At 41.8% G+C, this 16,268-nt stretch overlaps 1 protein-coding gene across 1 annotated transcript in view; it reads left to right on the top strand.

The window, feature by feature from the left end:
• Positions 1 to 16,268, top strand: part of tgm2l (transglutaminase 2, like) — a 44,486-nt gene that overhangs the window by 18,022 nt on the left and 10,196 nt on the right. Inside the window, exons 9-12 of the mRNA XM_069901432.1 lie at positions 4,982 to 5,224; positions 7,754 to 8,020; positions 10,332 to 10,492; positions 11,727 to 11,863. Coding sequence (XP_069757533.1) covers positions 4,982 to 5,224; positions 7,754 to 8,020; positions 10,332 to 10,492; positions 11,727 to 11,863 — 808 coding nt within the window. The remainder of the gene's footprint in view (positions 1 to 4,981; positions 5,225 to 7,753; positions 8,021 to 10,331; positions 10,493 to 11,726; positions 11,864 to 16,268) is intronic.

The raw sequence follows: 16,268 nt of genomic DNA, 5'->3' as shown, positions 1-16,268 counted from the left end.
TGACTAAATATCTAAAAAGAAACAATATTCACTGACAAGCAACTTCCAATGAATGTTCAGGATTGGTTTTGAAATCACAAGGGGTGCTCATAACATAGATAGCTCTTGATGAGAACAGAAAATAGAGGGAAGCCACTTGATGCATGTAGTCTGAAAACTGACATTCCATTTATGCAGACAATGATTGGTTCCTCAATGAGTATGTTTTTGTTAGAAAATATACTGAATTGCAACCTTGCAAATAATAAAAGCCATGAATAGTGAATCAGCAAATCAATGTGCATTTGTATTGTAATCTTGTTTAGAGTGAGGAGACAGTGTGGGATTAAGCTACGCAAAATGTTAGGACTGGTGTAGTAGTCCTGCTTGTGCAGAGGTGTGTATCTGTCTCAAGTTCAAGTTTATTGTCATCTGATTATATATGTATAACTTGATGAAACCAGGTATCATAATCTTATCAGAATGCACACACACAGAAACCCTACACACAAATGATATACTGTATATACATAGCTCAAAACATTAAAAAAAAATAAATAAAAAAAATTATGGGTATCTTGGATTGTTCAACAGTCTTACTACCCAAGGGAAGTAGCTGTTTCCCAGCCTGGCAATCCTGGTTTTTAAAGTTCATATTTATTTTTGGAGTATATACAAGTCATCACATACAATCACGAGATTCTTTTTCCTGCTGGCCTGGCAGAATTTCTACTTATTGGTAACTGTACTCAAGAAAGATGTGTGTATGTAAGAACATGAGAAATAGGAGCAGGATTAGGCCATCTGGCCCATCAAGCCTGCTCCACCTACTTGCTTTTTCCCCCATGTCCCTTAATTCCTTTTTTATGTAAAAATATATCTAACTGAACCTCAAATATGTCTAATGAAATAGCCTTAACTGCTTCCTTGGGCAGAGAATTCCACAGATTCACTACTCTCTGGGGGGGAAAAATAGTTTTTCCTCATGTCTGGCTTAAATCTACTCCCCTGAATCTTGAGGTTGTGTCCCCGAGTTCTGGTCTCACTTACCAGTGAAAACAATTTTCCTGCCTCTATTTTGTCTATCCCTTTCATCATTTTATATGTGTCTATAAGATCTCCTCTCATTCTTCTGAATTTGAGTGAGTATAATTCCAGGCGATTTAGTCTCTCCTCATAGGTTAACCAGCCCCCATCTCCGGGATCAACATGGTGAACCTCCTCTGGACTGCCTCCAAGGCCAGTATATCCTTTCTCAAGTATAGAGACCAGAATGGCACACAGTACTCCAGGAGGGGCCTCACCATGCTCAAACTCAATTCCTCTAGCGATGAAGCCAACATTCCATTTAAATAATAATCCGAAGTGGATGACCTCGTATTTACTAACGTTGTACTCCATCTGCCAGACCTGCCCACTCACCTAACTTAACTATATCCTTCTGCAGCTTCTCCACATCCTCTACAATTTGCTTTTCCACTCAATTTAGTATCCTCCGCTAGAATCATACTAGAAACATGTAAACAAAGAAAGAAATGTAAACAAACTAACTGTGCAATGATGGTGGAGGGGTAGTAACTGTTCCTGAACCTGGTGGTGCGAGACTTGTGGCACCTATACCTCTTTCCTGATGACAGCAGTGAGAACTGAGCATGTGCAGTGTGATGTTGATGATCGCTACTGCTCTCTGATGGCAGCATTCCCCGTAGATGTTCTCGATGGTGGGAAGGGTTTTTCCTGTGATATACTGGGCTATGTCCTTTACCTTTTGCAGGGCTTTCCACTAAGAGGTATTGGTGCCCCCATACCAGACCATGATCCAACCGGTCAGCATACTTTGCACCACACCTCTGTAGAGGTTTGCCATGGTTTCTGATGTCGTACCAAACCTCTGCAAACTCCTGAAGTAGAGGTGCTGACGTGTTTTCACCAGGATGACATTGGCATGTGGCATCCAGGAAAGGTCCTCTGAGATAAGGACTCTCAAGAACTTAAATTTATTCACCCTCTCTTCCTCTGATTACCCCAATAATCACTGGATCATACACCTCTGGTTTTCCCTTCCTAAAGTCCACAATTAGCTGCTTGGTTTTGGTGACAATGAATGCAAGGTTGTTGTTGGTGCAAGTTTTTAGTCTTCTTCATGTATGCAGACATCGCTTTTTTTAATACAATCCACTACTGTGGTATTGTCAGTGAATTTGTAGATGGTGACCACCGCCAGTGGGCTGATAACGCCTCAAACCGTGCATCTTGGCGCCTCACAGTTTGGCGGGCAGCAACCTCCTTTGAAGAAGACCGCAGAGCCCACCTCACTGACAAAAGGCAAAGGAGGAAAAACCCAACACCCAACCCCAACCAACCAATTTTCCCCTGCAACCGCTGCAATCGTGTCTGCCTGTCCCGCATCGGACTTGTCAGCCACAAACGAGCCTGCAGCTGACGTGGACTTTTTACCCCCTCCATAAATCTTCGTCCGCGAAGCCAAGCCAAAGAAGAGATGGTGTTGTATTTGTACCAAGCCACACAGTCGTAGGTGTAGAGCAGGAGACTAAGGATGCAGCCCTGTGCTATTCCAGTACTGATGGAAATTGTGGAGACGATGTTCTTACTGATCCTCACTGATTGTAGTCTGGAGGTGAGGAAATCCAGGATCCAATTACACAGTGGGGTGTTGAGTCACAGGCCTTGCTGATCAGTTTTGAGGGGATGATGGTGTTGAATGCTGAATTATAGTTGATAAAGAACACCCTTGCTGTCCAGGTGTTCCAGGGCTTTGTGTAGAATTAGTGAGATGACATCTGTAGACCTATTGCTGTGGTATGCAAATTGGAATAGATCCATGTTGTCACTCAGACAAGTGTTGATATGTTTCAACAAGTTACCACACTCTTCTTGGGCACCAGTATGATTGAGGTCTGTTTGAAACTGGTGGAGTGAGATGTTGAAGATGTTCGTGAATACATTCGCAAGTTGTCCACCATGTTTTCATGCTTGGTCAGGTACTCCATCTGGATTAAATGCTTCTGTATCTTGTTCTTGAAGGTAATATCTCACAGATACTGCAGGCTGGATGATAAGGGTGTAAGGCTCCTCGATGATTCTGTGAGCCCTCCTTAAGCACGTCTTCCTGTCGATATTTTTGATCGAGAGAATGGAGACCCTAGTGATCTTCTCAGTAGTTTTAATCACTCTCTGTACTGACATCCGATCTGATGCTTTGCACCTCTCGTGTTGCAGCCAGCCAAAACACTCTATTGCGCCCCTGGTGAACCTAGTGAGGATGGGGGCTGGTAGCCTTGCCCTCTTCAACCTCCTGAGGAAGTGTAAGCTCTGCTGCACTTTCCTGACTAATGATGAGGTGCTGTAGGTCTAGGCTAGGTCGTCATTTAAATGGACGGCAAAGAACTTTGTGCTCCCCACTCTCCCTTCGATGAGCCATTGATATGTAGTGGGGAGTGGTCCTTCATCCTCCGGAAGTCCACAATCTTGTCTTGTCCACTTTGAGACTCTGGTTTTTGCTTTTGCACTATTGTACAAGTCTTTCAATCTCCTTTCTGTAAACTGATTCATCACTGTTGTTGATGAGGCCAACTACTGTTGTTCTCTGCAAACTTGATGTGTCTGTTGGAGCTGAACCTGGCAGTACAGTTCTGAGTTAGCAACATGAATGGTAGTATGCTGAGCACACAGCCCTGAGGTGTGCCAATGCTTAGTGTGATTGGGCATGAGGTTTTGCTGCCAACCCAGACAAACTGTCGTCATTCTGTCAAGAAGTCCAGGATCCGGTTTTAGAGAGGGATGCTGAATTCTGCCGAGGATAGTTTATACATCACCCTGTGAAATATGATTGTGGTGAACACCGAGCTGAAGTCGATGTACGTATGAAGTGTCCTTCTCCAGGAAGGTCAGGATGGAATGGAGAGTCAGGGCTATTGCATCGTGTACAGATTGGTTTGGCTGTTAGACAAACTGGAATGGGTCCATTGTCGTTGGTGCGCTTTGATGTGCTCCATTACTAATTGTTCAAAGCACTTGATCATGGAGGTCAGTGCTACTGGACAGTTGCCATTTAGTCCAGAGACTGTCCCTCTCTTGGGGAACCAGGGATGATGAATGCTGCCTTGAATCCTGCAAGGTCAATGGACAGCTAGAATGAGATATTGTACATGTCTGTCTGCAGTTATGACTGAATTGACTAATTCTGTCCTGTGGTTACATGTGTGAATTGAGAGATAGTGTTTCACTAAAAATAAATTGTAGAACTGTAGAAATTTGAGCTGAAAGATTGACATGTCTCCAGTTGCTGTCAATCACCATTTACTGCTCTTCTCGTGCACCTTGTAAGCAATTTTCTGTGCATTTTTATATCATTTCATCCACATGAAACAACTGGCCAAGCTTTACAAACCACTTGTAACAAATCTCCAAAAGTAATTTGAAAAATTCCAATATCCTTTTTTATTGGTGAAATTTTTCCTTTGTTCTGCTGTCAGAAACTATTTTTCACCTTTTCGTTTCTCAAATGTTTTCAAACATGTATATACTTTTAAACTATGACATACTGCAGACGATATTCAGCTAATTGTAAATGTAGAGAATGTTTTATTTCAAGCTTTTGGTTTGCAAGATATTTTCATGGTTTAATATTTTTATTTGGGGTTTTCCCCTCTGGAAATGGGCACATGGCACTGGTCCACTGCATCAGACTATTTCATGTGAATACCTCGTACATGAAAGAACCATCTCTGGGTTCCATCAGGTTGGTTTCTACAGAGTTTCTGGGCTGAGGCAAGGGGAAACAAAGTAGGGTTTGGATGGAACTGCTTTTGGGGTAAGTGGTTTTTTGGGGTCAACACAAGCTTAGAACCACACATGAAGGATGATATATGGCATTAGAAGGGCAAACATTGTTATCCATGACTGTCCCATGTAGGGGAGCAGGATGAAGTTACACACTTTATCCTCTGCATCTGTAACAGTGGTGTTCTGTTCTCCATAGGGATATTCTGCTGTGGTCCTTGCCCTGTCAAAGCAATAAAAGAAGGTGACTTGGACATGAAATATGATGCCTCATTCATCTTTGCTGAGGTCAATGCAGATGTGATTTACTGGTTTATAAAGGAAGATGGAACAAAGAGGGAGCTGGTTATCAAACAAAACCAAGTGGGAAGGCAGGTTGTTACAAAAAGTCCTTATTCAGACAAAAGAGAAAACATCACATTGGATTATAAATACCCAGAAGGTAAATATTTATGCTACTTTCATGAATAATCGAATGAAAGCTTTATTTCTTAATGTTATTTAATTTGGCTAGGCAGCAGTGAAAACAAGTTTTCATCCAAACTCCATTGCACATTTTCAACAGCATCTTGCCAGTGGTTTTAACTCTTCCAAGATATTTAGGATTAGAGTTGCAATGGCTCATTCTTCTGCCCCATTCATCAAATAGGACTGTGAGTATCCCTGGTCCGTGTGGACCACATGCATATCAACTGGTGGATGAATACACTCAGCAGTCTGGTTGGATAATTTTGATCTTGTGCCCACAGCATCAACAGTGATTCCATTATCTATCAACTCAGTCTGCAAAATAGAAATATGAATAAAGATCCATGTAACTCCCCAGCAGCATTTGAGAGCTGCATAAACAAATAGGTTAAGTTTGACACCAAAATTTATTAACAAACTAACAATAATAGAATTAACCCAACAAATTTAACTCCCGAATACAAGGCTTAATGGCAACATGTACATGGGGAGGAAATCCCCAGACCATTACAGTCCAAACTCAAATGCCGCAAAAATCAAATAAAATATCCAAAACAAACCCCCCCCCCCCCCCCCCCCCAGGTTAGTCAAGTCAAGTTGGTCAGTCAAGAAGGAGCACGGATCTGGGCTCCTGGCTTGGGATTATTTGTTTCCTTGCTGACTGGTCATTTAGTTTGAAGATGTATCCAGATGACTCTGGTCCTTATAGGTTTTCAACTGTGACAGGGGAACAAGAGACTTGCTTGAGTTTCAAATGTGGCAACAACCACCTTCACTTCCTTCACCCAGGAATTTTCACAGTGACCTCCTAGTCACCACACTAGGTTCACACCTCTGAAGCCCTCCTTAAGGTTACCAAGTGACTTTTTGTCACATGAGTCTTTCAAAGCCCTCTTTAGAGTTACCAAGTAACCATCTGACATGCAAGTCCTTTCCTTTGGACACCCTGGCTTGGGTGGTCATGTGACTCATGTCACATGAAGTCCTCCTCTTGAAAGGAGATTGGAGAGGCACTGGTCAGTCCCACACACACTCTGGATATCAGAGTTCCTCAAACTGCTGTGGTGTACCCGTGGTCAAAGTAGTTCAATCTTCCTTTTCCCACTGAAACCACTGGATGAGCATACTGACATATAGCTCCAGACAGCAGCACTAGCACCTGTGAACACAGCAACTTTGTGTGTAGCTTGTTGAAGCTGTTGGGTGAGGACACACAGTCAGACTGACTCTTCTGCCTGCTCTCCAATCCACTGACTAACCTCTCCAAAACCAATGCGTTGGGCTTTTTAAACTGCCCAGCATGTGCCTCCAGATCTCCCCATTAGTGGAGAGAAGTTAACAGTTGCAGGCTCACTCTCCTGCGAGCCCATGGACGTCCAGCACATGGTTCCTGTGCTTTGATAGGTGTCAAATTTCTCTAGCGGTAGCCCAGCACTACTACAGCTCCTAGCGCCTGTCAAATCCCCTGCAGTCGGTTCAGTCCTGTCCTTAGTCAAAAATTAAATTGTCAAAGGTCCATAACAGAATTTGTAAGCAGTGGTTGTATTATGTTTTCAGACAAGCTCAAGAGTTGGATTTCTATTTAGCTAATGATTTCTCTTCACATAAGTAGTCACTACTGGACTATGATAACATCTCTGTCCAGTTCAGGAAACCAGTTTGATAAAATACATATTTGCCACATTCTTTGTTCATATAATATAGAAACTCCATCAGAGTGTGAATTCTTACCTTTGACAGAAACTTGAAAGCATGATCTCCATTCATAAGAGTTGTACTTGTGGTGCGCTGTTAGCCAGAATCAGACACACACAAGGTAAAGACTGTACAACAGGCTTTAATCTACAAAGACTTCCACAGAGCCAGGCTGGCTGTAGCTGCAGTAACTCTGAGTGAGCTTCGGGAGGCTGCACAGGTTTGTATCCTGGAGGGTGATTGACACCCGACCGGGTGGGGCGTGATCCATTCAGGCCGACTGATTGACAGTCGGCCAGGTGTTGTCGTGTCCCCTTTCACTCCTGCAGGTACAGGTGTTGCCCCCTGCAGTAGGCTGGTGGTGTACCACCACAGTACTGACACTTAATATCTTCTCTCCATATCTTTTATCTAGTCCCAGATTTAGAAACTGGTATTAGTCTTGGGTTTGTGATCACTGATTTGCTGGTGATCTTCTATGAAGTTACAAAGTAGTGAAGTGATTGTGGTAGATGATGTTGAACACATTGTACTTCTGATCCCATGAAGTTGTAAGGCTATGTAGTTTGAGGTCTCGGGTTAATAAACAAAAGGAACAAACGTACAAAATTTTTGTAAACTTGCTGTAAAGCAACAGTCTTTTTTTCTTAGTACATTTCAAAATGTAAAGCAAATGCACATTTACAAGGTTTTAATATTACTGTTTCCAGAGCAATAATGAGAAAGTAGTAGGCCTCAGTAGTAGGGACAAGCTCTGTGATAGAAGCCCAAACTTCCAACAATGTTAATAATATCCTCTTCTTCACAGGTTCCAAAAAGGAGCGAGAAATCTACAGCAAAGCAGGAAAGAGCATCCAACCTGTCCACACACAGTACCAAGATTTAAAGGTCACCATCAAACAAGTTTTTGCAGTTCTTGGAAGTGATTTCAGTGTCTATTTTGATATTATTAATAATGGCTTTATGGACAAAGACATCAATTTGATTCTGTCTGGATCTTCGATAACATATGCTGGAGCCATTTTAAAACAATTCAGCAAGAGGTCAACTAAATTTATGTTAAAAGCTGCCTCAGGTAATTGTGCATGAAAAGCTGTAGTTCCATGGCATCAAAATATTCTGTGTTTCTTTAGCGGTTTTCTGAGTTGGTACTCCATCCTGACTTTCTACAAGGTTGGAAAGACATGGATTTGGTGAATTTTTGATTTGTCAGGGAGACCTGAATGGTGGTCAAGAAGGAACAGAGGAACTGGACTGATGAGGTTCTGAATCCATTGCTGCCTCATGGGGGGGATCTTGGGTGCTATTTCTAGTCTGCAGCTGAACCATACTATGGAATAATTGAAGTTGGTCTGGCCAAACTACATGGATTTTAAAGGTGAAAATGCTGATTTACTGCCAATTACAGCTAATAATACTGTTGAATGATAATTACAGTCCAACCTCCCATTTAAAGCACACAATGGGTTTACTGGAATCTCAGGTGTAGCATGAGTGAGAATCAATAATACTCTAATTTGAGAAAGGAATTGAAGAAGAAAATTGCATTATCTTAATTTGTAATATTAATACAGGCTATTTTAAAAAAAATGTTTGCTTGCCTGCACTCATTTGTATTGCTGAGTGTCACATGACATGATTTATCTTGTTTTTTTGCATTGAAACATTCCACATTTGAGAGCTTGCTGAGCATTATCAACTTACTGAGTCTCTTTATTAAATTCGTCTACCCTTTTGCTTTAAAACCATCCTTCATCACGGTTAGCACAATGCCTTTACAGCGCTAGCGATCGGGACTGGGGTGTGAATCCCCCGCTGTCTGTAAGGAATTTGTATGTTCTCCCCATGGGTTTTCCCTGGGAATTCAGGTTTCCTCCCACTTTGAAATGTACTGGGGGTGTAGGTTAATTGGGTGGTATGGATTCATGGGCTGAAATGACCTGTTACCATGCTCTAAATTTAAAAAATTAAAAGAAAATTTTAAGCTGGAACATTTTGGTATAATGATATAAATTTCCCTACTGCCATAACTATTTGCCCAAGGTCTTTTTTGTGATCCAATCTAAACCACCCCCCATCCCAGGAAGCTGCCAATGTATTAAAGGATCATTTCACCCCAGTCACACTCTTCTTGCCCCCCCCCCCCCCACCACCCCTTTCATTGGACAGAGATACACAAGCATGAAAGTAGAAACCTCAAGCCTTGAGGCTAGTTTCTTTCCTGGTGTTGTGAATTGACGTCTTATCAGTAAACCCTTCCAAAAATGTACAGGGTTGTAGGTTAATTTGGGTGTAATTGGGTGGCACAGATTTAAATGGTCAGAATCTGCTTCTACTGTGCTGTAAATGAAATTTAAAAAATAAATAAAGATGGTGCCCCTAAATTATATTAATACACCTTTCTCTATGTCCTGCTATTTTGCCCTATTGACACAATACCCTGCATTCTAACTTACCGTAACACTGCATCCCTGCACTGTCTTATCACCTGCTGTACTATAAGATTCAAAATTTCTTTATTGTCATGCACACAAAATACACAAAAATTTGTTTTCCCTTGTTCACCCTGTGGAGGCCCACACAGGCACCAGACATTCGGGGCCTCCATCAGAATGATAAACAGAAGCAGAAGAGAATCCATTCAGAAACATTGAGGGTCCATGAATCCTGCCACCTCCTCTGATGCTGTTGCCACCCAGGGGTTGACTTGCCTGGAGAACATGCAAAATAAAGCTTTTCATAGTATTTTGATGCACATAAGCAATTCAATTAAAAAAAATACAATTGGTAAACTGTCAGATGTGATCAATAGGTGTTTCAAAAGTTTGGACAAAAGAACTGATCACACTAACCATCTGAACATCATACACTAACATGTAGAAACCAATATTTATTTATTTGTACAGATTAATACTTGTCTTGTATATGTATTGTTTGTTAGTGCGTAATGCTTGGTTGAGTGACAGCATGTTTTGCACTGAGGGTTGTACTTGTACAATCAGATGACAATAAACTTGACTTGAAAAAACCCACTAAATACAAAAGTGAATTGGGCATAAACAGACTTTTGGTTTATCAATATGATAGTGGTGTCAATGTGTTGCAGAAAAGAACCCAGAACCCTCCATAGTAGAGGGAGAAAGGTAGCAGTGTCATTGGGTTGCTTTCTTCCACTTGTCTTATAAATTTAAAATAGTTCACTACCACATCTTTCTTCCCCCCCCCCCCCCCCACCGCAATTAGGCGTGAGAGCTCACGGCATGGGAAAATTATGAAAATTGTACTTTTTTTTTTAAAAAAAAACATTATTTTATTTCCATTCAATTTTTTATTGGCTTGCAGGTTTCAAGTGGAATTCTGTGTAACAAACTTTTTGCTTTAATTAGAGAAAAAAGAAATTCTGAGACTGAGGTATGAAGATTATGGCGAACACCTCTCTGAGCACAATTTAATTCGATTGACTGCCATTCTTGTATCTGAGGATGCATCTGAAGTGAGTCTTAAGGAAAAGGAGTTTGCTCTGAAAGTACCTCGGCTTGGTGTGAAGGTAAACACAGAAATGGAAGGAAACCAATTTATTTTGCTCAAAGGAAATAAACCAAACCTTGAGTTTTAAATATTATCAATGTTTAAATCTTGTGATGGACACATGTGCCCCCACCAGTCAAAGACCGGGTCATGATTTCAGGTTTGAAATATCTTGACTGTGTTGCTAGCTTTATATAAGGCACACCATGAACAGATATGAACACAATTCAATGCTCCTACTGCAAAGAAACCCTCCTGCAAATGTTATTCACTAGACAAAATGGTAACAAAATAAATCTTCAGGCTTGTCTGAGGTTGATTACAAATCTAAATAGCTTTTATCTGAGTTCTAAAAGTTTATTGATGCATTTAATATGAAGCATCCTATGGATTTTTAAAAAAAAAATTGTGAATAACAAATAAAGGAGGTCTTCCAGCTGGGGAGAATAAGTATTGGGATTGTGAGTATTAGAAAAAAGGTTTGTAATTTAGGTTGGTTTTGAGAAAGTCTAAAATCAAACCCAGCATGTAAAATCTGTTTAAAAAGCACAGACGAGATATTCTAGTAAAACACAATGCTGGAGAAATCAGCAGGTCAAACAGTGTATTTTATAGCAAAGGTAAAGATACATAATCAACGTTATGGACTTGAGCCCTTTTCTGTGGAGCTACCACCATGTATGTAGATGTATGTATTTTCTGGCCCACCTCTGAACCTGTCTGTGACTCCTCCTTCCCAAATATCCCTATAAAAGCTGTTGTGCCCAAACCCCTCCCTCAGTACCTACTTTGGGACTGGGCCAGCGACATGCATGCTGTGCTGACTCTTTTAGGTGATTAAAGCCTATTAATCACAATTCTCTGTCTGATTGTAGTTGATTGGTAGTACAACTTTTGTGTATGAAAACGTGGGCAGGCACCTGAACAAAATGGTAGCCTGAAATGATGGTTATGTATCTTTATCTCTCCTATATAAAGGACACCATTTGACCTACTGAGCTTCTTCAGCATCATGTTTTTACTTCAATCATGGTGTCTGCAGACTTATGTGTTTTACTTCAGACTGAGATATTCTGTTTTCTTTTAACCAGTTGCCATAAAATTAGTCAAAACACAGCAAAATAATGAGCTCCTAAAATCCAGGATTTGTTTATTATTTAATATTGAATTTGTAGATTAAAAATAAGAAATTAATATTAGGTTAAGCAAAATGTATTACTTGTTTATAATAAATGCTTGTCTTCTCACTCTAGGTTGATGGTGAACCAATCCTCCATAAAAAGCTGGCTGTACAAATAAAATTTGTTAATCCACTTCCTATCACGTTGCATGGAGGGGTCTTCAGTGTGGAGGGCAGTGGACTCACAGACCTACAGCAAATTGAATCTCCGTGAGTAATACACTCAACATCCAGTAAATAAACAGAATATGAACATACAGAAACCTAGTCAGTTATGGATTAACAAAACAAATTAACATTTAATAATAGAAATGAATGTTTTAATGCCCATTCTTCATATTATTGTCAAAAAATTCATTTCTTCTCTCAATTTGTACCGGATGATGACTTCAGTGCTGAGAGGTGATTATGCAGGCAATAGAAATGGTTTGTTCAACAGTAAAGCATGTGACTGGTAAATATGGCGGGTTTTTGGGTTTCCTCATGCCACGTGGTGAATACATCCTTTGTTAGAGAAAGTAAATTGGACAAAAAATGATCTCGTTCAGCCTTCAGTGAAATAGACTTGGCTGCCTTGATTTAATTGAAGATCTCCAGGAAAAAGAAAAGCATCCAAGATGCCACAACACCAATGAAACCAATGAAGAAAATTTCAAGCCATCTACAGAGGTGAACTCTGCGACCTGGTGCAGTAGAGGAGTTAAGAAAGTTATATATACTCTCCAAGGAACAACTTCAGAAAAATCAAGAAGTGCACAATGGGTTTGAAAGATTAGCTTCCTGAAATTCAGCAATCCTTGAATATGAGCAATAAAATAATAGTTTCATTATATTTTAAAAAAAAATCATTTCAGCTTGGTTTGTCTCTGAATGCATGCAGATTAACCATCCAGTCCATAGATGGCTATGGGTATATAGGAGTTCCATAAGTACACTAAATATTTGAGATGCAGAAGTAAAACAAAAATCTGTAGACACCATGGTTGAAGCTGGAGAAACTCAGCAGGTCAAGCAATATGTAGCAAAGGTCAAAATACATAACCGACATTTTAGTCTTGAGCCCTTCATCAAGGTATGGAAAAATGTTGGCAGGTGTCTGAACAAAAGAATAGAGGTGGAGAGGGGTGGTTGCAAAGGCAGGAGGTTATAGGTGGAAAAGGGAGGGTGGGGACAGTGATGATCAAGGGGAGGAGGGATGGCTTGGTGAAGGGTGAGAGGAGAACTGGAAAGGGGAGGAGGAAGGGGAGAGCAGGTTAGCAGAAACTGGAAAAACTGATGTTAATGCCTTTTGGCTAGAGAGTGCCCAGATGGAAAATCAGGTGTGGTTCCTCCAATTTGAGGGTGGTCTTGGTGGAACAGTGCATAAAGACATGGACAAACATGTGAGTGTGGGAGTGTGACACAGAACTGAAATGGTTGTCTACTGGGAGATCTCTATCACTGGTGGAAATGGAGTGAAGGTGCTCAGCGAAGCGATCTCCCAATCTGCGCCCAGTCTCTCCGATGTAGAGAAGGCGACAAAGGGAACACCTGATGCAGTAGATCAGTCCTGCAGATACACCAGCAAAGTGTTGCTTCACTTGAAAGGCCTGTTTGTGGCCCTGTATTGTAGTGAGGGAGGTGGTGTAGGTGCATGTGTGGCACCTGCGGCCACAGGAGAAGGTGCCAGGCAGAGGTGGAGAGGGATGAGTGCACGAGGAGTCACAGGGAGCAGTCTCTACGCCAGGCAGAGAGAGGAGGAGATGTATCTGGTAGTGGGATACTGTTATACGTACTGGAAATTCTGGAGGATAATGTGTTGGATGCAGAGGCTGGTGGGGTGGTAGGTGATGATTAGGGGATTCTATATTTGTTGCATCTGGGGGCAGAGGGGGCCAGGACAGATGAGCAGGAAATGGAGGAGATGCAGGTGAAGGATGAATTGATGGTGGTGGAGGTGAAGTCATTTTTATGATGGACAATTTGGAAGATCTGGACTGGAAGATCTCTGGAACAGATCAGGGTTGGCATCAGAACAGGTCTAATGGGGGGGGGGGCTTAGGGTAACATCAGGGGGCACAATCTGACATTTGAAAACTTGCTCAGTGGAGGGGGGGCGGGGAGAGGTGATGGTGCCTACCTACCTACCTTTCTCTGTGCACCGCTGACATTACACTACCTCCTCCCTCCGATGTAACGCACGGCTTATATCGCATGGAGACTAGTCCTATGGGTGGGGGGGGAAGTCACAATACTTCATTTGGGGTGCAGTGCCTGTGAAAGCCCCCCCCCCTTGGCACTGGAACAGATGCAGTAAAGCTGAAGAAATTGAGTGAAGGGGATAGAATATTTGTAGGGGGAAGTGTGAGGATGTGTAGTTCAGGTAGCTGGGGGAGTTGGTGGGTTTGTAATATGTCGGTGGAAAGCTTGCTCCCAAGATGAAGGGGAGAGTATTGTCGGAGATGAACCAGATGAGTTTGAGATTGGGGTGGAAGTTGACTGTAAAGTGGATGAAGTTGACAAGCTCATCACAGGTGCTTGAGGCAGCCCTGAAGTAGTAATCGATATACCAGTGGAAGAGTTGGGGGTCTTGCCTATGTAGGCTTGTAGCATTGATTGTTCCGCAACAATGGTGGTGTACCCATGGCTACTCCTTTGATTCGGAGGAAGTGGGATAAGTTGAAGGAGAAGTTGTTTAAAGTGGTAGAGGGTGAATGGTCTGGTACAGAAAGAAGCAGAGTGCTTTAAGTTTTTCTATATGGGAGATGGAGGTATAAAGGGATTGGACATCCATTGTGAAGATAATGTCTGGTCATGTCTCTGATCCAGAAAGAAGCAACTGGTCGGATCTCTGGTTCAGAAAGAATGCAGATACTGAAGGTTATTCACTTTGCCGTGGCTCTGTGATGTTAGATACTAAATGACTCTCACGTTAAATGACTCTCACGTTAAATGATTCCTTGTGGCTTTGGGATGTTGAAAGTTAAATAGTTCACTGAATTTTAAAGCTAAGCAATATGCTGTGTCTCTGGGATGCTGGGAGTTAAATGATTCTTTGTGCCTGGAACATTAAAGGTAAAATAATTCCCCATGTCTATGGGATATTGTAGATTAAGGTTCCTTTCGTCAGGAGCTTTATTGAGGTGATCTCATTGAAATGCACAACATTAACAAGTTTGATGTGGATTTAATATTTTCCCTGGTTAGGGTATCTATAACTACAAGGTACATTCTCAATATATGGACAGACGATCAGGACTGGTTTGAGAATAAATTTCCTACACTGAGGTCACTACACAAAAGAGTTATGGAGGTTGAGTTGCTGAGTACATTCAAACCAGAGATCGACAGAGTGTGATCGGATGGAAATTAAAAGATGATGAGCTGTGAGAAGAAAGTGGTACCAAGCGAAAATATCAATCGTGAGCTCACTGAATAGTGCAGCATGAAAGTCTGCAGGTGCTGTAATTGCAGTAAAAGCACAGAAATGCTGGAGGAACTCTTCTGGACACGCAATGTCCATAGGAGGTAAAGATATATTGCTGACGTAACTAGTGAAGCAGGCCCAAGACCAAATGGGCCAATCCTACTTCAAAATCTTGTATTCTAATTTCAGAGAGAGACACCACAAATTGCATTTATTTGTTCATTCTATGGGATGTGGGATCTACTACTGTGGTCATCTTTTATTGCCTCTCACTAATGCTCTTGAGAAAGTGGTGCTGAGCCATTTCTGGAACTGCTAAAGATGCTTCCATGATGCTGCTCAGCCGTGGACAGTTGGGTAGTTATTTAATATCAGTGACGAAAAAGTAATAGAAAAATATTTCCAAATTAGGCATCATAGATGAGAACCTCCAGATGGTGGTGTTCCCATGTGCTCTGCTGTTTTCATCCTTCCTGATAATAGAGGTCACAGGTTTGGGAAATGCTGTTGGAATAGCCAAGGTGATTATCTGCAGTGCTTTTTTGTCAGTGGTACACACCACCGCCAGTGGGCTGATATCACCTCAAACCGTGCATCTTGGCGCCTCACAGTTCGGCGGGCAGCAACCTCCTTTGAAGAAGACCGCAGAGCCCACCTCACTGACAAAAGACAAAGGAGGAAAAACCCAACACCCAACCCCAACCAACAAATTTTCCCCTGCAACCGCTGCAACCGTGTCTGCCTGTCCCGCATCGGACTTGTCAGCCACAAATGAACCTGCAGCTGACGTGGACATTTACCCCTCCATAAATCTTTGTCCGCGAAGCCAAGCCAAAGAAGACACACTCTATCCCCAGTGCACAGTGGTGGAGGGAATGAACGTTTATAGTTTTTGTTGGTGTGCCACACAACTAAGATACTTTATCCTCGATGTGTCAAGCTTTCCATATGTTGTTTGAGCAGCACTTATTGATGCAAATGAAGAAGAATCTATCATGAGGTTCTTGGATAACTTGACCTGGTAGCCACAGCGTTTATGTCGCTGGTCGAGTTGAATTCCAGTCATTGATGTAAACTGTCGGTGAGAACTCAGTTGGTGATGGTTATATCCGTGAATGTCTAGGCTTAGTCATGTTGGTGATATCCATTGCCTGGAATCTTTATGACTCAAATGTTACCTGCCATTTCTGCAGTTGCCAAGGTCACATT

The sequence above is a fragment of the Narcine bancroftii genome, chromosome 10 (assembly GCF_036971445.1).
Source record: "Narcine bancroftii isolate sNarBan1 chromosome 10, sNarBan1.hap1, whole genome shotgun sequence".
In the NCBI taxonomy this organism is placed as follows: domain Eukaryota; kingdom Metazoa; phylum Chordata; class Chondrichthyes; order Torpediniformes; family Narcinidae; genus Narcine; species Narcine bancroftii.
The sequence above is the reverse complement of the archived record's forward strand: the minus strand, read 5'-3'. Positions and strand labels throughout refer to the sequence as shown.